Raw genomic sequence first — 26,432 nt, 5'->3', positions numbered from 1 at the left:
TATATACATTGTTATATACTTTGCCAAATACTTTGACATATACTTTGTTACATACTTTGTTATATACTTTGCCAAATACTTTGACATATACTTTGTCATATGCTTTGTTATATACTTTGCCAAATACTTTGACATATACTTTGTTACATACTTTGTTGTATACTTTGCCATATTCTTTGTTAAATTCTTTGTTATATCCTTTGTTAAATACTGTACTTTGTTGCAGTTGAAGTCGGAAGTTTACATACACTTAGGTTGGAGTCATTAAAACACATTTTTCAACCACTCCACAAATGTCTTGTTAACAAACTATAGTTTTGGCAAGTTGGTTAGGACATCTACTTGCATGACACAAGTCATTTTTCCAACAATTGTTTACAGACAGATTATTTCAGATTATTTCACTTCTAGCTCACTGTATCACAATTCCAGTGGGTCAGAAGTTTACATGCACTAAGTTCTCTGCCATTAAACAGCTTGGAAAATTCCAGAAAATTATGTCATGGCTTTAGAAGCTTATGATGGGCTAATTGACATAATTTGGGTCAATGGGAGGTGTACCTGTGTATATATATAACAAAGTATTGAGATAAACTTTTGTTATTGACCAAATACTTATTTTCCACCATAATTTGCAAATAAATTCATTAAAAATCCTACAATGTGATTTCAGGATTTTTTTTCTCATTTTGTCTGTCATGGTTGAAGTGTACCTATGATGAAAATTACAGGCCTCTCTCATCTTTTTAAGTGGGAGAACTTGGTGGCTGACTAAATACTTTTTTTGCCCCACTGTACGTTGTTTTATCCTTTGTCATATTCTTTGTTATATTCTTTGTTGTATTATTTCTGCTATATCATGTTAGAATCTTTATTTCACCCAGAGACACAAGAGTTTACAAACGCTTTACAGGCAATGCAAGAAGATTTGAATGTGACAACTATGCCATCCGATGGAATATGTTGACGTTGTTGAAATTATATCTGTTCTGGAGAAAGCCTATCTAAATCATGTAACATTAACATGGCTGTTATGTTTGGCTTTACTTCAGCAGGTGTTGTTGATAATTTGTCTCTAGCGAACGACAGGTGAACAAGATAGGGGTTTCTCTGTTTACATGCATCAGATAATATATTTATTCCCCACTCTACTTACTCCAGGTTCAACGGTATGCTGTATATAGATCTCTGTAAGAACGGAGACATCGACTTTTGTGAGCTCAACGCCCGCTTTGGCATGCGCTCCATCATCGCTGACCCTGTGACCTTCAAGTCTAAGAGCAGCTACCTGAGCATGGCCACCCTGCAGGCCTACACCACCATGCACCTCTTCTTTCAGTTCAAAACCACCTCGCCCGACGGATTCATACTGTTCAACAGTGGAGACGGCAACGACTTCATCGCTGTGGAGCTGGTTAAAGGGTGAGTGGGATCCCGCCTGGTGTTAGACTTTCCTCGTTGACTTTCCTTTTGTTCCAGCACCACTATGAAAGACAATAGGTACACACGGATGGTATCACAGAAGCATATTGTCACCACGGTAAGTTACTTTAACGAATACAGAAGTCGGATCTTAATTTGACCCATTTTGCTGCAGGAGGAAAATAATCCGTCAGCAGGAGAATTTGAATGCCTGAAGAGATATGTAGAATCACCATTAGTGTCAACTGGAAGCGGTGTTTGAATTCAATGCAGTACCATACCTACATTGTACCTTAGACTGCAGGTCCACTGGGCGCCACTGGGCGCCAGTTCAAGTAGCTTATGTAGGATATGTGCAGGCTACGTGCAGGCCACAGTGTCTTGTGTAAATGCATATGTTGACATTTTTAGGGGTTAGATGTGTTTCTCGTTAGGGATTTTTTTATATATTTTTTTATCAGTTGTTTTATTTCATATGCAAATTAAATCTAATTTTATTTGTCGCATGCGCCGAATACAGTTCAAGAAATAGAGTTAAGAAAATATTGACTAAATAAAATAAAGTACAAAATTAAATAAAAAGTAACACAATAAAATTAAATAACAATAATGAGGCTAGATAAAGGGGATACCGATATCGAGTCAATGTTTTATTTTTAAATTATTTTTTATTTCACCATTATTTACCCAGGTAGGCAAGTTGAGAACAAGTTCTCATTTACAACTGCGACCTGGCCAAGATAAAGCAAAGCAGTGCGACACATACAACGACACAGAGTTACACATGGAGTAAACAAACATACAGTCAATAATACAGTATAAACAAGTCTATATACGATGTGAGCAAATGAGGTGAGATAAGGGAGGTAAAGGCAAAAAAAAAGAAGGCCATGGTGGCAAAGTAAATACAATATAGCAAGTAAAACACTGGAATGGTAGATTTGCAGTGGAAGAATGTACACGCTAGTCGAGGCAGTGTAAAAACAAAGGGGGGGGGGCAGTCTTGACTTGGGTGACTAAAGTCTTTGACAATTTTTTGTGCCTTCCAATAGGCAGTATAATGGAAAGATAGGCCTCAGGGCCTGTATTGGTCCAGCGGATACAGCTGCTGACCCCGGCACATATATGATAGAATCGGCAGGAGTCATCCCCACTGCCCTTTGACCCCTGCCTGCCACTATCTCCCCCCACCTATGCACTACCTCCCCTATCTTTCCCTTCATCCTCCTATCTTTCCCTACCTCCCCTATCTTTCCCTACCTCCCCTATCTTTCCCTACCTCCCCTATCTTTCCCTACCTCTCCCTATCGTTCCCTACCTCCCCCTATCTCTTTCTTCCTCCCCCTATCTTTCCCCACCTCCCCCTATCGTTCCCTACCTCCCCCTATCTCTTTCTTCCTCCCCCTATCTTTCCCTACCTCCCCCTATTTTTCCCTACCTCCACCTATTTTTCCCTACCTCCCCCTACCTTTCCCTACCTCCCCTATCTTTCCCTACCTCCCCCTACCTTTCCCTACCTCCCCTATCTGTCCCTACCTCCTACTATCTTTCCTTACCTTCCCCTTATCTTTCCCTTCCTCCCCTACCTCCCCTATCTTTCCCTTCCTCCCCTTATCTTTTCCTACCTTCCCCTTATCTTTTCCTACCTCCCGCTATTTTTCCTTTTATTTCCCTACCTGCCCGATCTTTCCCTACATCTCCCTACCTCTCCCTGTCTTCCCTTACCTCCATAATCTTTACCTACCTCTCCCTGTCTTTCCCTTCATCCTCCTATCTTTCCCTACCTCCCCTATATTTCCCTACCTCCCCCTATCTTTCCATATCTTTCCCTACCTCCCCCTATCTTTTCCTACCTCCCCCTATCTTTCCTTTTATTTGCCTACCTCCCCCTACCTTTCCCTACCTCCCCTATCTCTCCCTACCTCCCCCTACCTTTCCCTACCTCCCCTATCTGTCCCTACCTCCTCCTATCTTTCCTTACCTCCCCCTTATCTTTCCCTTCCTCTCCTACCTCCCCTTATATTTTCCTACCTTCCCCTTATCTTTTCCTACCTCCTGCTATTTTTCCTTTTATTTCCCTACCTCCCCGATCTTTCCCTTCATCCTCCTATCTTTCCCTTCCTCCCCTATCTTTCCCTACCTCCCTTATCTTTCCCTACATCCACTTTCCCTACATCTCCCTGTCTTTCCCTTCATCCTCCTACCTTTCCCTACCCCCCCTACCTTTCCCTACCTCCCCTATCTTTCCCTACCTCCCCCTACCTTTCCCTACCTCCCCTATCTTTCCCTACCTCCCCCTACCTTTCCCTACCTCCCCTATCTTTCCCTTCCTCCCCTTATCTTTCCCTACCTTCCCCTTATCTTTTCCTACCTCCCGCTATTTTTTCTTTTATTTCCCTACCTGCCCGATCTTTCCCTACATCTCCCTGTCTTTCCCTACCTCCCCGATCTTTCCCTACCTCTCCCTACCTCTCCCTGTCTTCCCTTACCTCCATAATCTTTACCTACCTCTCCCTGTCTTTCCCTTCATCCTCCTATCTTTCCCTACCTCCCCTATATTTCCCTACCTCCCCCTATCTTTCCATATCTTTCCCTACCTCCCCCTATCTTTTCCTACCTCCCCCTATCTTTCCTTTTATTTGCCTACCTCCCCCTACCTTTCCCTACCTCCCCTATCTCTCCCTACCTCCCCTTACCTTTCCCTACCTCCCCTATCTGTCCCTACCTCCTCCTATCTTTCCTTACCTCCCCCTTATCTTTCCCTTCCTCTCCTACCTCCCCTTATATTTTCCTACCTTCCCCTTATCTTTTCCTACCTCCTGCTATTTTTCCTTTTATTTCCCTACCTCCCCGATCTTTCCCTTCATCCTCCTATCTTTCCCTTCCTCCCCTATCTTTCCCTACCTCCCTTATCTTTCCCTACATCCACTTTCCCTACATCTCCCTGTCTTTCCCTTCATCCTCCTACCTTTCCCTACCCCCCCTACCTTTCCCTACCTCCCCTATCTTTCCCTACCTCCCCCTACCTTTCCCTACCTCCCCTATCTTTCCCTACCTCCCCCTACCTTTCCCTACCTCCCCTATCTTTCCCTTCCTCCCCTTATCTTTCCCTACCTTCCCCTTATCTTTTCCTACCTCCCGCTATTTTTTCTTTTATTTCCCTATCTGCCCGATCTTTCCCTACATCTCCCAGTCTTTCCCTACCTCCCCGATCTTTCCCTACCTCTCCCTACCTCTCCCTGTCTTCCCTTACCTCCATAATCTTTACCTACCTCTCCCTGTCTTTCCCTACCTCCCCCTATCTTTCCTTTTATTTGCCTACCTCCCCCCACCTTTGCCTACCTCCCCCTACCTTTGCCTACCTCCCCCTACCTTTGCCTACCTCCCCCTACCTTTCCCAACCTCCCCTATCTGTCCCTACCTCCCCCTACCTTTCCCTACCTCCCCTATCTTTCCCTTCCTCCCCTTATCTTTCCCTACCTTCCCCTTATCTTTTCCTACCTCCCGCTATTTTTCCTTTTATTTCCCTACCTGCCCGATCTTTCCCTACATCTCCCTGTCTTTCCCTACCTCCCCGATCTTTCCCTACCTCCCCCTATCTTTCCTTTTATTTGCCTACCTCCCCCCACCTTTGCCTACCTCCCCCTACCTTTGCCTACCTCCCCCTACCTTTGCCTACCTCCCCCTACCTTTCCCAACCTCCCCTATCTGTCCCTACCTCCCCCTACCTTTCCCTACCTCCCCTATCTTTCCCTTCCTCCCCTTATCTTTCCCTACCTTCCCCTTATCTTTTCCTACCTCCCGCTATTTTTCCTTTTATTTCCCTACCTGCCCGATCTTTCCCTACATCTCCCTGTCTTTCCCTACCTCCCCGATCTTTCCCTACCTCTCCCTGTCTTCCCTTACCTCCATAATCTTTACCTACATCTCCCTGTCTTTCCCTTCATCCTCCTATCTTTCCCTACCTCCCCTATATTTCCATACCTCCCCCTATCTTTCCATATCTTTCCCTACCTCCCCCTATCTTTTCCTACCTCCCCCTATCTTTTCCTACCTCCCCCTATCTTTCCTTTTATTTGCCTACCTCCCCCTACCTTTCCCTACCTCCCCTATCTTTCCCTTCCTCCCCTTATATTTTCCTACCTTCCCCTTATCTTTTCCTACCTCCTGCTATTTTTCCTTTTATTTCCCTACCTCCCCGATCTTTCCCTTCATCCTCCTATCTTTCCCTTCCTCCCCAATCTTTCCCTACCTCCCTTATCTTTCCCTACATCCACTTTCCCTACATCTCCCTGTCTTTCCCTTCATCCTCCTACCTTTCCCTACCCCCCCTATCTTTCCTTACCACCCCCTAATTTTCCCTACCTACCCCTATCTCTCCCTTTCTCCCCCCTTATCTTTCCTTAACTCCCCCTATCTTTCCTCACCTCCCCCTATCTTTCCATATCTTTCCCTACCCCCCTAACTTTCCCTACCTACCCCTATCTTTCCCTACCTCCCCTTTATTTCACTGCCTCCCCCTGCCTCCCCCTATCTTTCCTTACCACCCCCCAATTTTCCCTACCTACCCATACCTCTCCCTTTCTCCCCCCTTATCTTTCCTTAACTCCCCCTATTTTTCCCTACCTCCCCTTTCTTTTCCTACCTCAACCTATCTTTCCTTATATTTCCCTTGCTCTCCCTAACTTTCCCCTACCTCACCCTATCTTTCCTACCTCCCCTATCTTTCCCTACCTCCCCTACCTCCCCTATCTTTCCCTACCTCCCCTACCTCCCCTATCTTTCCCTACCTCCCCTATCTTTCCCTACCTCCCCCTATTTTTCCTCCCCCTATCTTTCCTCACCTCCCCCTATCTTTCCATATCTTTCCCTACCCCCCTAACTTTCCCTACCTACCCCTATCTTTCCATACCTCCCCTATCTTTCCCTTCCTCACCTATCTTTCCTTTCCTTTTCCTACCTGCCCTATCATTCCCTTCCTCCCCCTATTCTTCCTCTCCCTATCTTTCCTCACCTCCCCCTATCTTTCCATATCTTTCCCTACCCCCTTAACTTTCCCTACCTCCCCTATCTTTCACTACCTCCCCTATCTTTCACTACCTCCCCTATCTTTCACTACCTCCCCTATCTTTCCCTACCTCCCCTATCTTTCACTACCTCCCCATCTTTCCCTACCTCCCCCTATCTTTCCTTTTTTTTCAATACCTCCCCTATCTTTCCCTACCTCCCCTATCTTTCCCTACCTCCCCTATCTTTCCCTACCTCCCCTATCTTTCCCTACCTCCCCATATCTTTCCCTACCTCCCCTATCTTTCACTACCTCCCCTATCTTTCCCTACCTCCCCCTATCTTTCCTTTTTTTCACTACCTCCCCTATCTTTCACTACCTCCACCTATCTTTCCATATCTTTCACTACCTCCCCCTATCTTTCCATATCTTTCACTACCTCCCCTATCTTTCCATATATTTCACTACCTCCCCCTATCTTTCCATATCTTTCACTACCTCCCCCTATCTTTCCATATCTTTCACTACCTCCCCCTATCTTTCCATATCTTTCACTACCTCCCCCTATCTTTCCATATCTTTCACTACCTCCACCTATCTTTCCATATCTTTCACTACCTCCCCCTATCTTTCCATATCTTTCACTACCTCCCCTATCTTTCCATATCTTTCACTACCTCCCCCTATCTTTCCATATCTTTCACTACCTCCCCTATCTTTCCATATCTTTCACTACCTCCCCCTATCTTTCCATATCTTTCACTACCTCCCCCTTTCTTTCCATATCTTTCACTACCTCCCCCTATCTTTCCATATCTTTCACTACCTCCCCCTTTCTTTCCATATCTTTCACTACCTCCCCTATCTTTCCATATCTTTCACTACCTCCCCCTATCTTTCCATATCTTTCACTACCTCCCCCTATCTTTCCATTCCTATTAATAATAATAATATATAGGCTACTGTTGATCTCTTTTTGGGGTGGTTTTTGGCCTTTAAAATCGGAGTCGTTCTCTTTCATGCGCCATTGCACTTCATTCCGTTTGCTTCCGTACTATTCTCAATTTCATCTTGTCTATATTATATTATATTATAGGCCTGTATATGTGATTCGTTTTGAAAGGCTACAGTAGACTATAGTTTTAGGTGTAGCCTACTGTAAGGCTGTATTTTGGATACACGTGTATGTTGTAGTGGACACCATTATCTATTGTGTTATTAAAGTTATTATTATTATAAAAACCAACTGTTGTTGATGTGTATGAATGTATTTCAGATACATTTGTTTGTACATTTTAATGTTGCGGTTAAAATACATACAGACCTATTGCAGTAGTAAGACAGTTATTCATATACTGTTTGGGCTTTTGGCGTTTCAGCAAGCGAGAGAGGGAGGATGATTTTCATAAGCTGGCACTGTTCCGAATTACTCGACTGCCCCCCCCCCCCCCCCCCCCCGCATGGAGAGAAAGAGAACTGCGGGTTTTCAGTGAACATGTCTAAATTACGACGCTCATTTTAATTTCCTGATGGTAGGAAGATGGGGGATTTTTTTTTTACAAAAGAGACATCAAATTAGGATCCGACATCTGTATCTCTAGATAAATGACTTTTAACTACAATGGATAAATGTAACCATTTTGACATATTCTAATCGTTGACCAACCACTCCACTCACAGAGGCCAAGATGCCTAGAGGTGATCTCCCCTGCTGCAGCACCCCTATCGGTACAACAGGTGTTCTCTTCAGTGACCAGGGTAACCTTTCACCTCCCTCAGGTACATCCACTATGTGTTTGATCTTGGCAATGGGCCCAACGTCATCAAGGGCAACAGCGACCGGGCTCTACATGACAACCAGTGGCACAATGTGGTCATCACTCGTGACAACAGTAACATTCACACTCTGAAGGTGGACGCCAAGGCAACCAGTCAGGTGGTCAACGGAGCCAAGAACCTCGACCTGAAAGGTAGAGTATATAACAGAGGTGGTTCAGCGACCTGAAAGGTAGAGTATATAACAGAGGTAGTTTATTGACCTGACAGGTAGAGTATATAACAGAGGTAGTTTATTGACCTGACAGGTAGAGTATATAACAGAGGTAGTTTATTGACCTGACAGGTAGACTATATAACAGAGGTGGTTCAGCGACCTGAAAGGTAGAGTATATAAGAGAGGGAGTTTATTGACCTGACAGGTAGACTATATAACAGAGGTGGTTCAGCGACCTGAAAGGTAGAGTATATAACAGAGGGAGTTTATTGACATGACAGGTAGACTATATAACAGAGGTAGTTTATTGACCTGACAGGTAGAGTATATAACAGAGGTAGTTTATTGACCTGACAGGTAGACTATATAACAGAGGTAGTTTATTGACCTGACAGGTAGACTATATAACAGAGGTGGTTCAGCGACCTGAAAGGTAGAGTATATAACAGAGGTAGTTTATTGACCTGACAGGTAGAGTATATAACAGAGGTAGTTTATTGACCTGACAGGTAGAGTATATAACAGAGGTAGTTTATTGACCTGACAGGTAGAGTATATAACAGAGGTAGTTTATTAACCTGACAGGTAGACTATATAACAGAGGTGGTTCAGTGACCTGAAAGGTAGACTATATAACAGAGGTAGTTTATTGACCTGACAGGTAGAGTATATAACAGAGGTGGTTTATTGACCTGAAAGGTAGAGTATATAACAGAGGTGGTTCAGTGACCTGAAAGGTAGACTATATAACAGAGGTAGTTTATTGACCTGACAGGTAGAGTATATAACAGAGGGAGTTTATTGACCTGACAGGTAGACTATATAGCAGAGGTAGTTTATTGACCTGACAGGTAGACTATATAACAGAGGTAGTTTATTAACTTGACAGGTAGACTATATAACAGAGGTGGTTCAGTGACCTGAAAGGTAGAGTATATAACAGGGGTAGTTTATTGACCTGACAGGTAGACTATATAACAGAGGTGGTTCAGTGACCTGGTTTTGAGTTACTCACGCTCACCTTGTTTGGTTATGATGAATTCTTAGAGTATTTTAAATTGTATTTATTTCTGTCTCATTTATTTACAGATACAGGACTATAAAACGTTTATTTGACCACCAGAACAGTCAAATAAAGTACTTAGTGATGAAGCTTTATCCCCTTACACTGTGTACAAGACAGTAGTTTTGGAATTGTTAGTTAGATTACTTGTTGGTTATTACTGCATTGTCGGAACTAGAAGCACAAGCATTTCGCTACACTCGCATTAACATCTGCTAACCATGTGTATGTGACAAATAAAATTTGATTTGATTTTTAGCTAGACTGTCAGTACATGTCAGTACATGTCAGTACATGTCCTTGTCCTCCTCCCACCTGGAGGGAGGAGGACACGGACACTGACATGTACTGACATGTCGGTGTCCGTGTCCTCCTCCCTCCAGGTGACCTGTTTATCGCTGGGCTGGGCCCTGGTATGTACGGTAGCCTGCCCAAGCTGGTGGCATCCAGGGACGGTTTCCAGGGCTGCCTGGCCTCAGTGGACCTCAACGGCCGCCTCCCTGACCTCCTCCAGGACGCGCTGTTCCGCAGCGGGCAGATCGAGCGCGGATGCGAAGGTACGCCCTCCCTCAAAACCATGTCCGACTCAGACTTCAGCTCAAACTCAAACTACAAGGACAGTTCAGGCAGCCCATTCTTTCTCCTTTTCTCCAACAGTACCTTCAACTCCCTCGTTCCTTACCCTCCCCGTCCATCCTACTAACAATCACAGCCGGTTGTGATACAGCCTGGAGTCGTACCAGGATCTGTAGTGACACTTCTAGCACTTAGATGCAGTGCCTTAGATAGTATTTATTCATCCTAAATTATAAAGTAAGGAGTTGGGACATCTGATCCATGGTGAGGGACAACTTCAACCTTGAGCTCCAATCCCATGGTTTTGGCTAGTTGGAGTACAGCAATGGTCAGAAATGATTTAACGCAGTAGGTTAGGGGAATTAACGCAGCAGGTTAGGAGAATTAACACAGCAGGTTAAGAGAATTAACGCAGCAGGTTAGGAGAATTAACGCAGCGGGTTAGGAGAATTAACGCAGCAGGTTAGGAGAATTAACGCAGCAGGTTAGGAGAATTAACGCAGCAGGTTAGGAGAATTAACGCAGCAGGTTAGGAGAATTAACACAGCAGGTTAGGAGAATTAACGCAGCAGGTTAGGAGAATTAACGCAGCAGGTTAGGAGAATTAACACAGCAGGTTAGGAGAATTAACGCAGCAGGTTAAGGAGAATTAACGCAGCAGGTTAAGGATAATTAACGCAGCAGGTTAGGAGAATTAACGCAGTAGGTTAGGAGAATTAACGCAGCAGGTTAGGAGAATTAACGCAGCAGGTTAGGAGAATTAACGCAGCAGGTTAAGGAGAATTAAGGCAGCAGGTTAAGGAGAATTAACACAGCAGGTTAGGAGAATTAACACAGCAGGTTAGGAGAATTAACGCAGCAGGTTAAGGATAATTAACACAGCAGGTTAAGGAGAATTAACACAGCAGGTTAGGAGAATTAACGCAGCAGGTTAAGGATAATTAACGCAGCAGGTTAGGAGAATTAACGCAGCAGGTTAGGAGAATTAACACAGCAGGTTAGGAGAATTAACACAGCAGGTTAGGAGAATTAACGCAGCAGGTTAGGAGAATTAACGCAGCAGGTTAGGAGAATTAACGCAGCAGGTTAAGGATAATTAACGCAGCAGGTTAGGAGAATTAACGCAGTAGGTTAGGAGAATTAACGCAGCAGGTTAGGAGAATTAACGCAGCAGGATAGGAGAATTAACGCAGCAGGATAGGAGAATTAACACAGCAGGATAGGAGAATTAACGCAGCAGGTTAGGAGAATTAACACAGCAGGTTAAGAGAATTAACGCAGCAGGTTAGGAGAATTAACACAGCAGGTTAGGAGAATTAACACAGCAGGTTAAGAGAATTAACGCAGCAGGTTAAGGAGAATTAACGCAGCAGGTTAAGGATAATTGGGTTAAGGTTAGGAAAGGAGTTTGGGTTATCTAAAATGCTACAGTTGTCCCCAATGCGACACAAACATGTAACTTTTAGTCCGTAGCTGTACTCCAACTAGCCACAACCCAGACCCGGCTCTTATCAGCCACATTGGTCGCACGTTTATGATGTCATTTCAGCATCAAAACTATTGGTGTTTTAGGAGCTCACCATTATTCATAATTAGAGTCATGTTTCAGAACAACATAAAAGACATCTTTAAAACATCTGGGCAGCTGGCACAGGAGTGTTTCTGTAGGTACATCACAGGGAGCTACCAGTATACTAAACATTTTATTATATGGGCATGTACCATAATTGTCATGAGTTTTAATTAGTATTTTGTTCTGTATAATAAGTACTTATCATAAATACAATTAGCTATATGTTGATATAACATAGTATATGCCCCACATAATAGAAATAGAATCACAGCTATTCTTACCAAGCAACAATACAACTACATATTTTTTATTTAGCTAGGCAAGTCAGTTATTAAGGACACATTTGTATTTACAATGACAGCCTACCAGGAGAACAGTGGGTTTGAAATGGCCTTGTTCAGAAAAACAGATTTTTTAAAAACTTTCTCAGCTCGTGGATTCAATCCAGCAACCTTTGCGGTTACTGGCCCAAAGCTCTAACCACGGCTACCTGCCGCCCCGACTATAGAGAATAAGAATTGTAACATCTATATGTGGAGACATATGAAAGCTCCAGTCAGAAACGATACAAGAGCTTGTACGCCTTGTGTACGCAAAACTAAATGTCCGTAGGTTTCCGTTAGTTTAGTGTCTATCTCCGTGTACATCAGTTAAGTGACACGACGGCCTGTTGAAATATTTCTACACTATAGCATCAAATATCATTCCAATGAACAATTATTGCTCCAACACTCTTGGCTCTTCACCTTGATCGTTTAAAAAAAAAAAAAATAACGTCTGTTAATATAGTTTTTGCTCAGTTTTCATTGATCAGTATTTCTTGCATGTGAATCAATTAGTTTCATGTACATGTTTTACCCGTGTTGTTTCTTTGTACTGCTTTCAATTTCAACATCTCCGTTGTGAATTTATTGTTAATTTTTTGTTTTCTTATTTGGAAATTAGCATATCCGAGAGCCACACAACGGTGCAATATAAACCTAATATACCTTGACATTATGACTATTGTGGAGTATATATCTATAATGCAATATTAATGTCCCCATAAGTTTTCCCCCCATTACAGTGTAAACACCATGATGTACAGTGCCTTGCGAAAGTATTCGGCCCCCTTGAACTTTGCGACCTTTTGCCACATTTCAGGCTTCAAACATAAAGATATAAAACTGTATTTTTTTGTGATGAATCAACAACAAGTCGGACACATTCATGAAGTGGAACGACATTTATTAGATATTTCAAACTTTTTTAACAAATCAAAAACTGAAAAATTGGGCGTGCAAAATTATTCAGCCCCCTTAAGTTAATACTTTGTAGCGCCACCTTTTGCTGCAATTATAGCTGTAAGTCGCTTGGGGTATGTCTCTATCAGTTTTGCACATCGAGAGACTGACATTTTTTCCCATTCCTCCTTGCAAAACAGCTCGAGCTCAGTGAGGTTGGATGGAGAGCATTTGTGAACAGCAGTTTTCAGTTCTTTCCACAGATTCTCGATTGGATTCAGGTCTGGACTTTGACTTGGCCATTCTAACACCTGGATATGTTTATTTTTGAACCATTCCATTGTAGATTTTGCTTTATGTTTTGGATCATTGTCTTGTTGGAAGACAAATCTCCGTCCCAGTCTCAGGTCTTTTGCAGACTCCATCAGGTTTTCTTCCAGAATGGTCCTGTATTTGGCTCCATCCATCTTCCCATCAATTTTAACCATCTTCCCTGTCCCTGCTGAAGAAAAGCAGGCCCAAACCATGATGCTGCCACCACCATGTTTGACAGTGGGGATGGTGTGTTCAGCTGTGTTGCTTTTACGCCAAACATAACGTTTTGCATTGTTGCCAAAAAGTTCAATTTTGGTTTCATCTGACCAGAGCACCTTCTTCCACATGTTTGGTGTGTCTCCCAGGTGGCTTGTGGCAAACTTTAAACGACACTTGTTATGGATATCTTTAAGAAATGGCTTTCTTCTTGCCACTCTTCCATAAAGGCCAGATTTGTGCAATATATGACTGATTGTTGTCCTATTGACAGAGTCTCCCACCTCAGCTGTAGATCTCTGCAGTTCATCCAGAGTGATCATGGGCCTCTTGGCTGCATCTCTGATCAGTCTTCTCCTTGTATGAGCTGAAAGTTTAGAGGGACGGCCAGGTCTTGGTAGATTTGCAGTGGTCTGATACTCCTTCAATTTCAATATTATCGCTTGCACAGTGCTCCTTGGGATGTTTAAAGCTTGGGAAATCTTTTTGTATCCAAATCCGGCTTTAAACTTCTTCATAACAGTATCTCGGACCTGCCTGGTGTGTTCCTTGTTCTTCATGATGCTCTCTGTGCTTTTAACGGACCTCTGAGACTATCACAGTGCAGGTGCATTTATACGGAGACTTGATTACACACAGGTGGATTGTATTTATCATCATTAGTCATTTAGGTCAACATTGGATCATTCAGAGATCCTCACTGAACTTCTGGAGAGAGTTTGCTGCACTGAAAGTAAAGGGGCTGAATAATTTTGCACGCCCAATTTTTCAGTTTTTGATTTGTTAAAAAGTTTGAAATATCCAATAAATGTCGTTCCACTTCATGAATGTGTCCGACTTGTTGTTGATTCATCACAAAAAAATACAGTTTTATATCTTTATGTTTGAAGCCTGAAATGTGGCAAAAGGTCGCAAAGTTCAAGGTGGCCGAATACTTTCGCAAGGCACTGTATGTGTGACATGTCAGTTGTACCACATTCATATCATTTCTTATTTTTTGTCATTTTGTTTGTCTGTGAGTGGTTATGAGAATGTGTGTTCACATTTATTTTTTTTGCTCAAATATTTGCCATTGTATGAATTGAACTGTCCAGACTAATGGCTGCCTAGTTCGTTGAGCACACAGTGGGACAACAGACAGAGTAGCGTAATCAAAAATAAATGATTTTATTAACAGTATTGTAGGCCCACAGTGATGACAATATTTTACGAATTTACAGTCCAGGTTTCAAGTTGAAAAAAAAAAACAGACAGCATTAATGGTCCCAAAGTACTTAGTAGTAGCAACCTAATGGCTACAAGGTCAAAACAGACTCACACAGCTTAATCCAATAACTGAGAGCTGAAGCAACAGCACATTGTCTATACGCAATCAACAACTCCCCCAACTATCAGAATGGATTATGCCAAACAATGTGCGGGAACTACACGGGTAATGCAACAAATGGCATACAGTAGGGGCGCACTCTCCAGAACACCCAACATGGAGTCTTTGTGGCTGTGGTAACCAGCGATGACCCCCTAATGACCTGTAACCTTGCTGACTGGTGTAATTGAATGTAAAAGTCCACTGTTTGATGCCCAATTTAAAACTGCATGACAATATTATATTTCAACTGTCATATTGATTTGTGATTGGTTGTGAATAGGGTAGGCTAGTGTGACCATGCTACTCGCACCACTTGTATTTATCTCAGCGCTAAGGCGCCTAATTAAAGATGGCTATTTATTCATGTTCAGATGAGAGCTCGCATGCGATAGTGCTTCTTTACACTCACGCTTTAACAAGTAAGTAAGTTGCTTATTTTGCCCCACAAAAAAAAACACGAATTAGTTTGTAACTTTACTACCTTAACTCACCCGTTTGAGGGACTTCATGTTGGTTGTCACTAGTTACGAGTCATATTTATAGTTAAATATGATTTATATTTCTACAATTTCTCTTCTTAACATAGCAAGTGTAAAAGAAACGGCTGAAACTAGATCCCCGTTCAACCATTTCAGTAAATGTGGAGGAGGAGTTTTGCCTTGTTAACGTGGCCGAGGCTACCTTAACCACACTGCTAACCTGATGCCTGAACCTCACCTTAAATGAATACCAAAACGCTAAATAATTTGTTTTACTGAATTATATAGTCAATTTAGATTTTGTGGCTGTGGTAACTAGTCAATAGGGAACAGGTCTACGTGGGCATAGATTAGTGTAATCGAGGAAAACCCTCACTAGATGGCGCCGATGCCTCAGTTCACAGGTGGATGGAAGCGTTGGGGGACTGAACTGCAGGCCCGGGGGAAACACTAGGTCAACTCTCTAATAAAACAATGTTATGTGTTTTCACTGTCTATCCTTGTGTCTGACGTCATCCCTTGAATCATCTTGTGTCGTTTGTCCTCATCCCTTCGTGATGAAAAACATATTCATACTAACCTTTGTGTTCTCATCATTCTTGAGCAGCAATTGTCCCATGATGCTTTGGGTAGACTAATACATAAAAAAGAAAATGTAAATAAATACCTAATTAAGATTGATTGAATACATTCCAATTCCCATGCAGGTTTCAATGCAGATGTCTGTATGTTATTTCTTGTTGAATTTCCACTTAAATATGACTGTTTTTAACAAAGTGGTTCTGAATAATGTGTAATGACTGAACAGGTTATCATGTAGCTAAACCGATTGTCCAGAGCCCATGCTAATACATTTGTTGAAGTAACACACCTCCATAGGTTCATCATCTCCCGTTCATATCCAATTTTCATCGTTTTCGCTGTACTGTCCCCATCTATTTCATCTGTCCCTTATTTTTGGTTGTCATGGTAGCATAGCCCTGACCCCTGACCCCTTCCTTAGAGAAGTTAAGGGGCATGTCCCTGTTAGTAAAGGGCTAGTTTTATTAACCCGACAATCATTGGCCACCTACTAACCTTGTTTTATCGTTTTTCACTTTCTGTTCTTCTTCTCTAACAAAGTCCGTTTCACCAAAGCTGACCTACAAGGTAGAAGGTTCAAATTCCATTCTGAGCTTGTAATGTTATGTGTCACCACTCACTAGAAATAAAAATACCTTGGCTTAAAGGTACCTTAAGCAAGATGACATCATCGTACAGAGTGGGGTGACTTGCTGCTTAAAGAAAACAACAACTGAATTTTGGTCTCGAGGTAGGGCACAAACAGAGCAAATCCAATAGCAATCTTGGCTGATTTAAACTCTGATAGTGTTGGCGGTAAATCAGGAAGTCTTCAAGCTATGTTTGATGATGTCACCTTTAAGCACAATAGACAGCAGACATCGCCAGGCATTGAAATATTTTTTTTTGCAGCTGGCTATGTGCTTGTTATAAAATGGTTCACTTCGGGAGAATGGTAGGTAGGGGCTGCAAGTCCTACGCCGTACCCTGGCTTTGCCTCACCGGGAGGCCTGCAGGCGGGCGGGCAGGGAGGAGGTAGGGAGGCAGACAGCCGGGCAGGGAGGCAGGCAGGAGACAGGCAGGGAAGAAGACTGGCAGGCGGGCAGGCAGGTGTGCAGGGAAGGAGACAGACTAATGATTGTGATGGAAAGCTTTTGCATGAATAAACATTAGCCACCTGTATGATGACAGAGCATTCAGAAAGTATTCAGAACCCTTGACTTTTTCCACATTTTGTTACGTTACAGCCTTATTCTAAAATTGATTTAAAAAAATACATGTTCAGCAATCTACGCACAATACCCTATAATGACAAAACGAAACAGGTTTTTAGAAATGTTTGCAAATGTATAAAAATAAAAAACAGAAATACCTTATTTATATAAGTTTGGAATGAGACTCTAAATTGAGCTCAGGTGTATCCTGTTTCCATTGATCATCCTTGAGATGTTTCCACAACTTCATTCGAGTCCACCTGTGGTAAGTTCAATTGATTGGACATGATTTCGAAAGGCACACACCTGTCTATATATGGTCCCACAGTTGACAGTGCATGACAGAGCAAAAACCAAGCCATGAGGTCGAAGGAACCGTCCGTAGAGCTCCGAGACAGGATTGTGTCGAGGCACAGATCTGGGGAAGGGTACCAAAACATTTATGTAACATTGAAGGTCCCTAAGAACAAAGTTACCTCCATGATTCGTAAATGGAAGAAGTTTGGAACCACCAAGACTCTTCCTAGTGTTTGCCGCCCAGCCAAACTTAGCAATTGGGGGAGAAGAGCCTTGGTTTCGGAGATGACCAAGAACCCAATGGTCACTCTGACATTGCTCTAGAGTTCCTCTGTGGGGATGGGAGAACCTTACAGAAGGGCAACCATCTCTGTAGTATTCCACCAATCAGGCCTTTATGGTAGAGTGGACAGATTAAAGCCACTCCTCAGTAAAAGGCACATGACAGCCCGCTTGGAGTTTGCCAAAAGGCACGCAAAGACTCTCAGACCATGAGAAACAATAATCTCTGGTCTGATGAAAACAAGATTTAACTCTTTGGCCTGAATGCCAAGCGTAACATCTGGAGGAAACCTGGCATCCCTACGGTGAAGCATGGTGGTGGCAGCATCATGCTGTGGGAATATTTTTCTGCGGCAAGGACTGGGAGAATAGTCATGATTGAGGCAAAGATGAACCGAGCAAAGTACAGAGAGATCCCTGATGAAAACCTGATCCAGAGGGCTCAGGACCTCAGCCTGGGAGAAGGTTCACCTTCCAACAGGATAACGACCCTAAGCACACAGCCAAGACAACGCAGGAGTGGCTTCAGGACAAGTCTCCGAATGTCCTTGTGTGGCCCCGTCAGAGCCCGGACTTGAACCTGATCGAACATCTCTGGAGAGACCTGAAAATAGCTGTGCAGCGAATCTCCCCATCCAACCTGACAGAGCTTGAGAGGATCTGCAGAGAAGAATTGGAGAAACTCCCCAAATACAGGTATGCCAAGCTTGTAGCGTCATTCCCAAGAAGACTCGAGGTTGTAATCACTGGCAAAGGTGCTTCAACAAAGGACTGAGTAAATTGTCTGAAAACGTACTTATTTTATATTTAATACATTTGTAAACATTTCTAAAAAACAGTTTTTGCTTTGTCATTATAGGGTATTGTGTGTAGATTGATGAGGGGAAAAAACTATTTGATTGATTTTAGAATAAGGCTGTAACGTAACAAAATGTGGAAAAAGTCAAAGGGTCTGAATAATCTCCGAAAACACTCTATGTCTGCAGATCTTGTTTTTCGGTATCGGGCCGTGTATGTCTTGGCAGAGTTGCTGAGGAATCTGCTAAGTCTTGCACATTGGGTCGACACACACACACACACACACATCCTGAAAGGCACACACACACATACATACATTACACACGATCCCCCCCCCACCCCACCCCTTCAAATGCTTTTAGTCCTGGAGTGTGGAAGCCCCCTGATAGGCCAGTGTGATTAGTACTCTAATTAAAAGGACGGCCGACCTAAGTTAAATTAGAGATTCCGACCGTTTGACAGACAGTTTCATTAGAATGCGAGAGCAGCCTGCCATCGGTGCAGGCAGGAGACTGATGGATGGTGATCTAGAGAAGTCATGGCTCTCATGTCCATATCCAAAGTCCACTCCGACAGGATTTAAGACTTATTTATTTTAGAAATAAAGATTCCCGCCCAGATGAAGAAAGAGATATCTACCGACTTAGCTGAGTGGGAATGTGTTCAGGAAGATGAATACAGTAGCACATTCTACAGAGAACACGGACACACACACACACACACACACACACACACACACACACACACACGGTAGATGAATGTCAGTCTGGCTATATGAGCACATTCAGCAGAACAGGCACACACATACACACACACACAAACACACACACGCGCTAGATGAATGTCAGCCTGGCTATATGAGCACATTCAGCAGAACAGGCACACACACACACACACACACACACACACACACACACACACGGTAGATGAATGTCAGTCTGGCTAGATGAGCACATTCAGCAGAGCTCTATCTCTTCCAACTTAATTAAGCTTGTCCCATGTCCCACCAGGACAGATGAAAGTGTGGCTTTAGTGTTCAGGAACATTGACCTCTTCTTCACTCTTCATCACTCCTCTTCCCTCTTCTTCACTTGCAGCTTGTATTATTGTTATGACTTTATGGATGTATTTCAGATTACTTTGGCACCTGTAGAAGAAGAAACAAACAGGAAGTGAATCATTTTATCTTGCATAAATCTTTTTCCATTTCTGGTGGGAATATTGTCCCGATATTTTACTGGATTGGGTTTTTGCACTGCTGCACAGTAGACTGCACTTCCTCTTAAAAACGTGGGATGAGTCTGGGTGGTGTTGAGTCTCAAGTCCTCGTTTGGTCTACGTTTCCTTACACACAGATGTATCCTCCGATATTCCCTCACTTACTCCCTTTTCAGAGAACTGGAAAGGGACTGACACAGTTGTCTCAGTTCTGTGAATGGGGAGTGGACGAGTACAGAGGGGTAAGGGAAGATATTTTCTGGAATGAAACACGGCCCTGGACTGAACTGGACACCACCACAACCAACATTTATATAACAAAAGCACATATCCTATGTGCACCACTTTGCTATAAAATGTTTTGTCTCGTGATCCTCTTTCTGTTGTACTGGGTCATCTTCTCCAGTGTCTCTGTGTGTAGACTGGTCTAGGATAGAGCAGGGGGTTGGGGGAAGGGAGGATGGGAGAGCTTACACCCGGGTCACACTTCATATTCACTTCTGGTGGCTCTAAAACTGTGTGTTCACATGGGGCTGACATGAACCGGCATAACGGAACTAACCATGTGTATTTACATCCAGTATGCATGCATTGAATAAGGTTATGGTTTGACAAACATATTTGTCTGTTGCAAAATAAACTCTCAATAACATCACATAATCTTTACAACAACAACAAAAAGTGTTATAATCATTGTTAACTTCTATTGAACAACATGGACCAACACTGTAGACTGTGTAGAGTAAGTACTTATCATGTTATTACTCAGTTATAACCATGTTATTACGCAGTTATAACCATGTAAATACAGTTATAGAGACACTCAATATGACAGTACGTGACCCTAGTCTAGTTAGTTTGTCTGACTCCACCAGTTGTCTCTCATCCACCAGCCATGCTGTAAACACATCCAGCACCCTGTTCAATGTCTGCACACACTAAACGTCTTACTAAAATCTTCTTGGAGGGAATGCCGTGTGTCTTTCAGTTTGGTGTACTTCAACGGTACAATAACACCTCTGTAATTCATGTAATGTACTAACCTGACTAATGCATGGCCCACTGACGTGCTCTGACACCTCTGCATGGCACCTGTTGGAGGAGCTGTTGAGGAGCGAGCGCTCAGACCTGTACCCTGGTACCACATGGCTCTGCCACCTGTACCCTGGTACCACATGGCACTGCTCTGTACCCTGGTACCACATGGCTCTGCCACCTGTACCCTGGTACCACATTGCTCTGCCACCTGTACCCTGGTACCACATGGCACTGCTCTGCCACCTGTACCCTGGTACCACATGGCTCTGCCACCTGTACCCTGGTACCACATGGCTCTGCCACCTGTACCCTGGTACCACATGGCTCTGCCACCTGTACCCTGGTACCACATGCCTCTGCTCTGCCACCTGTACCCTGGTACCACATGCCTCTGCTCTGCCACCTACAGGTCCTAGCACCACCTGTCAGGAGGACTCATGTACCAACATGGGCGTCTGTATCCAGCAGTGGGAGAACTACACCTGCGACTGCTCCATGACTTCCTTCACCGGCACGCGGTGCAATGATCGTGAGTACTGTTTATTGTCTATCTATACACACAAAAAGTGCACAGAAACACACACACACACACACACACACACACAGACACACACACAGACACACACACACACACACAGACAAGGACGCACACACTTTGAAGACCCCTCTGAAGACGTCTAAAGGTAATCGCTGTTTGTTTCCTTTCTGAGGTGTTTTAATATGTGTTACAGCCACTAGGGGGCGGTAGAGACATTCCTTCATATTCTGACTGAAAGGGCTCAATTCAATTAATGCCACATTGTAGTATATACACAGTAATCCAAATGATTTAATGGAAACTATTCCTAACCAAGATGGCCTCTGCATCAGGTGACCTATCAGGTGACCATCAGCTGACCGTTCACCTGACCCTATAAAACATCCATTGTGATTTAATCCAGCCTTAAATCTCCTTAGATAATAGCACACTATAGATTCCTCTAAGACTTGGATACTTTAGCTTTATCGAGTTCCTGTAACATCAAGTAGTTTACATTTTCATTGACCTGCTTGAAAACATCAGTTTATCCGTTAAACACTTGAGGAATCGGCAATAGAAGAACATGCAATGATTAATTAATGTAATATAGTACAGCGCCAGAGGCCATCGTTGGCTGTGAGTGTTATTAAGTATAATATCTTGTTTGTGATTAGTCTGAGTATATCTTAGATAACGGTCCCATTTCATTGCACTATTTACACTGCTTCCTGTGCATATGACCAATAAACTGTGATGTAATTTAATTTGATCATATAGGCTTGAAAAGTGTGTTTAGGTACAAGGTCATGTTGACGTAACATTGACTGAGTCAACGACTCTCACTCTGATGTGTCTGTGAGTCTCTGTAATGAACAACTGACTCTAGTGCCAGGAGGTTGAATTGTGTCTTTAAAAAGAGGTGGGAACAAACCAACTTTCTCTGCCATATCACCAGGCGTTATCATCGCCAGCTATGTGGTGAGAAACATCTCGGATCCCAAGGCAAAAACCTTGTCCTATCCTAGGGCTCAGGTACAAAGCATTACTAGGCTGCTTCCTACCGTTTTACACCAGAACACTGGGACTGTCGCTGTTGTTGTCCATGTGGGATCAAATGTCATTAGGATGCTTGGGAATGTATGAAACAGGATTTTAAAGTGATTGGAACTCTGAAAGACTCCAACAAGCATCCAATTATTTCAGGCTGGCTACACGACTGGCTATTTCAGGCTGGCTACACGACTGGCTACGAGTCTACTGGTAGAGTTTTGGAGAATGGGGTCCCTCCAAATGATCTTGGTGCCTGGACCCTGTCGTCGCAATTCAAGTTTGCGCTGAGAGATTGATTTATTAACACTCCAAGTCCTGCTCAGGTAACCCCAACCATAAATGATCAGCATTGTCATCATACTGCAGGCCCGCAACAGATAACCCTCATTGACTCTTGTTTTAACCCACTTCCCCATTCGAGGTATAGGCCGAATGTGTCATTTCTAGACAATCTTGCATCTATACCAATTCAAACCGATCCCATGGTATTTTCAAAAAGGGGTTACCTACTGAACAGCCCAGCTTGTATTTTGAGACTCCATCTGACTTGAAATTCCCCAGCTGCGATCTTGGATTTGTTAATGTAAAATGTCAGATGTATTAGATTGAAATTCTTGCTTCTCAATCCAACATGGACATTCTGGTAATTTCTGACATTTGGTTGAATAATTATGTGCTGGACAGTGATGAGTCACTGTCCTGTTTTAATGTTTGCTGATTAGACAGAATCTCTTGCTACCTCTGTCCCGAAGCAGTTTGATTATCTCGTTCTTAATGTGGACCTTGGTCATAACCAGCTGACACTAGTAGGAGTGTATCTAATTATGGTTGATTTTAATATTGAGGACGCCAGTGTTAGATACGCTGAAATATATTTGCTCTGAGGTAAACCTGTCTCAGCTAATAACTGAGCTTACATGTCCGAACCCTAAGTATCCATCAAAATCCACCTCTTATTTTGATGAATACTAATCATGCCCCCTTCAAAACTCTGAGAGTTAAAGATAGATTGAATGCCTGGTTAACTTCTGAACTATCAGAATCCATTAAAGTGTTGTCTGTGTCAGAGGTAAATCTAAGCCTTGTGTCATCACTAAGATGAACTTACAAACCTTAGTAAACAAGGTGTTTTTACAGGCTCTTCATTTTAGTGACCTTGATTGTATCACAGCTATCCCTGAAACTGATTTAGTTAGAATTTTTTTATTGTAAATGTCTTCAACACTATTGTAGTTAATCATGCCCCCTTCAAAACTCTGAGAGTTAAAGATAGATTGAATGCCTGGTTAACTTCTGAATTATCAGAAGTCATTTGTATGAGAAATGCTGACTCGGGTCAAGGCCAGAAACACAGGATTGGGCCCGGATTGGCAATATTTTAGGCAACTGAGGAATCAATGTGTAAGACTAATCAGAAAGGCTAAATCTCATGTAACCACTTTCTGATTGGAAGGGAAATCCGTATAAATTCTGGTAACTGTCAAATCCTTGAAGGGTTGTACATTCTCCTCTCTGCCCCAACAAATTAATTCAGACTCTGGACCCATTACGGACAAAAATGTCATCATTGATGCATTTCATGGTCTTTTTTTTCCAGTGGTCTATCTTTGTTAAAGATTTGGGAATTTTACATTTTTGCAATACACAGAATAATAAGTCATTGATGCCTTACTTCCTATAGATACCAATAAATCCACAGGGGCTTAGCAACTGGAGCTGGGTATTATCAAATGTGCTGCCTGCCCCCCCCCCCCCCCCCCCCCCCCCCCCCCCATTGCTGCCCCAGTAACCCATATCTTAAATCTAACAATGTTATCAGGGAATATTCGTAGAGTATGGAAAACAGCTTATGTGCTGCCATTCCATAAGAGTGGGGATAGTAGTGATCTTTATAATTATAGTCCCATCTCTGGGCTTCTATGTCTAGCTAAGAGTCTCCAATCTTTAATAAATAAGCAACTTTGCTCTTTTTTATCTGATCATGGTATTTTGGATACAAATCAATCTGGGTTTAGGCCATGACACAGCACTATCACTACACCCACATTAGTAGTTAATGATATTGTCAATGCTTTAGACACTAAAATGAATCCTGCTGCCTTGTTTGTGGACCTGTGAAATTCATTTGATACTGTTGATCATGATATTTTTTTGAACAAGTTGTTCTTGTTTTTGCCTGGGTCAAACACCTCCTCGTGGTTTCATGATTATCTTAGTAACAGAACTTAGGACATCGTGATTGATGGAGTCAGAATTTCAAGAAGTACATAAAGGTGTTCCGCAGGTGTCGATACTAGTAACCGTTCTCTTCACTATTTACATAAACGCTATTGCTCAATCTGTTAAATCATCTACATTTCATCTATATGTGGATGATACTATAATGTACACAATTGCCCCGACTGCTGAGCTGACTGCGACAATTCTATAGTCCGTACAGGCAGCATTACTGATTTAAAACTTGTGCTTAATACAGGTCAAACTAATTGCATGCTGTTTTCAAGGGATGGTTCTATAATCAAACAAGTCCCTGCATACAAATACCTGGACGTTGATTTAACGTTTAAAAAACATACAACTGAGCTTGTTAAGAAACTAAGATTTAAAGTGGGCTTTTTTTTTTGAGAAACAGATGTTGTCTCTCTCTAGTCAGCAGGAAGCAGATGTTGTCTCTCTCTAGTCAGCAGGAAGCAGATGTTGTCTCTCTCTAGTCAGCAGGAAGCAGATGTTGTCTCTCTCTAGTCAGCAGGAAGCAGATGTTGTCTCTCTCTAGTCAGCAGGAAGCAGATGTTGTCTCTCTCTAGTCAGCAGGAAGCAGATGTTGTCTCTCTCTAGTCAGCAGGAAGCAGATGTTGTCTCTCTCTAGTCAGCAGGAAGCAGATGTTGTCTCTCTCTCTAGTCAGCAGGAAGCAGATGTTGTCTCTCTCTCTAGTCAGCAGGAAGCAGATGTTGTCTCTCTCTAGTCAACAGGAAGCAGATGTTGTCTCTCTCTAGTCAGCAGGAAACAGGTGTTGTATCTCTCCAGTCAGCAGGAAGCAGATGTTGTCTCTCTCTAGTCAGCAGGAAGCAGATGTTGTCTCTCTCTAGTCAAAAAGGAAGCAGATGTTGTCTCTCTCTAGTCAGCAGGAAGCAGATGTTGTAACTCTCTCTAGTCAGCAGGAAGCAGATGTTGTCTCTCTCTCTAGTCAGCAGGAAGCAGATGTTGTCTGTCTCTAGTCAACAGGAAGCAGATGTTGTCTCTCTCTAGTCAGCAGGAAGCAGATGTTGTCTCTCTCTAGTCAGCAGGAAGCAGATGTTGTCTCTCTCTAGTCAGCAGGAAGCAGATGTTGTCTCTCTCTCTAGTCAGCAGGAAGCAGATGTTGTCTCTCTCTAGACAGCAGGAAACAGATGTTGTCTCTCTCCAGTCAATAGGAAGCAGATGTTGTCTCTCTCTAGTCAGCAGGAAGCAGATGTTGTCTCTCTCTCTAGTCAACAGGAAGCAGATGTTGTCTCTCTCTAGTCAGCAGGAAGCAGATGTTGTCTCTCTCTAGTCAGCAGGAAGCAGATATTGTCTCTCTCTAGTCAGCAGGAAGCAGATGTTGTCTCTCTCTAGTCAGCAGGAAGCAGATGTTGTCTCTCTCTCTAGTCAGCAGGAAGCAGATGTTGTCTCTCTCTCTAGTCAGCAGGAAGCAGATGTTGTCTCTCTCTAGTCAACAGGAATCAGATGTTGTCTCTCTCTAGTCAGCAGGAAGTAGATGTTGTCTCTCTCTAGTCAGCAGGAAGCAGATGTTGTCTCTCTCTAGTCAGCAGGAAGCATATGTTGTCTCTCTCTAGTCAGCAGGAAGCAGATGTTGTCTCTCTCTAGTCAGCAGGAAACAGATGTTGTCTCTCTCCAGTCAGCAGGAAGCAGATGTTGTCTCTCTCTAGTCAGCAGGAAGCAGATGTTGTCTCTCTCTAGTCAGCAGGAAGCAGATGTTGTCTCTCTCTCTAGTCAACAGGAAGCAGATGTTGTCTCTCTCTAGTCAACAGGAAGCAGATGTTGTCTATCTCTAGTCAGCAGGAAGCAGATGTTGTCTCTCTCTAGTCAGCAGGAAGCAGATGTTGTCTCTCTCTAGTCAGCAGGAAGCAGATGTTGTCTCTCTCTAGTCAGCAGGAAGCAGATGTTGTCTCTCTCTAGTCAAAAAGGAAGCAGATGTTGTCTCTCTCTAGTCAGCAGGAAGCAGATGTTGTCTCTCTCT

General features: G+C 43.1%; 1 protein-coding gene across 1 annotated transcript in view; it reads left to right on the top strand.

Annotated features, from left to right (window-relative positions):
- LOC110505895 (neurexin-3a-like) overlaps positions 1-26,432 on the top strand; it is a 614,746-nt gene that overhangs the window by 222,025 nt on the left and 366,289 nt on the right. The window contains exons 15-19 of the mRNA XM_036963045.1: positions 1,162-1,422; positions 8,210-8,400; positions 9,870-10,043; positions 16,360-16,386; positions 21,055-21,174. Of these exons, the coding sequence (XP_036818940.1) occupies positions 1,162-1,422; positions 8,210-8,400; positions 9,870-10,043; positions 16,360-16,386; positions 21,055-21,174 (773 nt within the window). The remainder of the gene's footprint in view (positions 1-1,161; positions 1,423-8,209; positions 8,401-9,869; positions 10,044-16,359; positions 16,387-21,054; positions 21,175-26,432) is intronic.

Source organism: Oncorhynchus mykiss, chromosome 25 (assembly GCF_013265735.2).
Source record: "Oncorhynchus mykiss isolate Arlee chromosome 25, USDA_OmykA_1.1, whole genome shotgun sequence".
Taxonomy (NCBI): domain Eukaryota; kingdom Metazoa; phylum Chordata; class Actinopteri; order Salmoniformes; family Salmonidae; genus Oncorhynchus; species Oncorhynchus mykiss.
The sequence above is the reverse complement of the archived record's forward strand: the minus strand, read 5'-3'. Positions and strand labels throughout refer to the sequence as shown.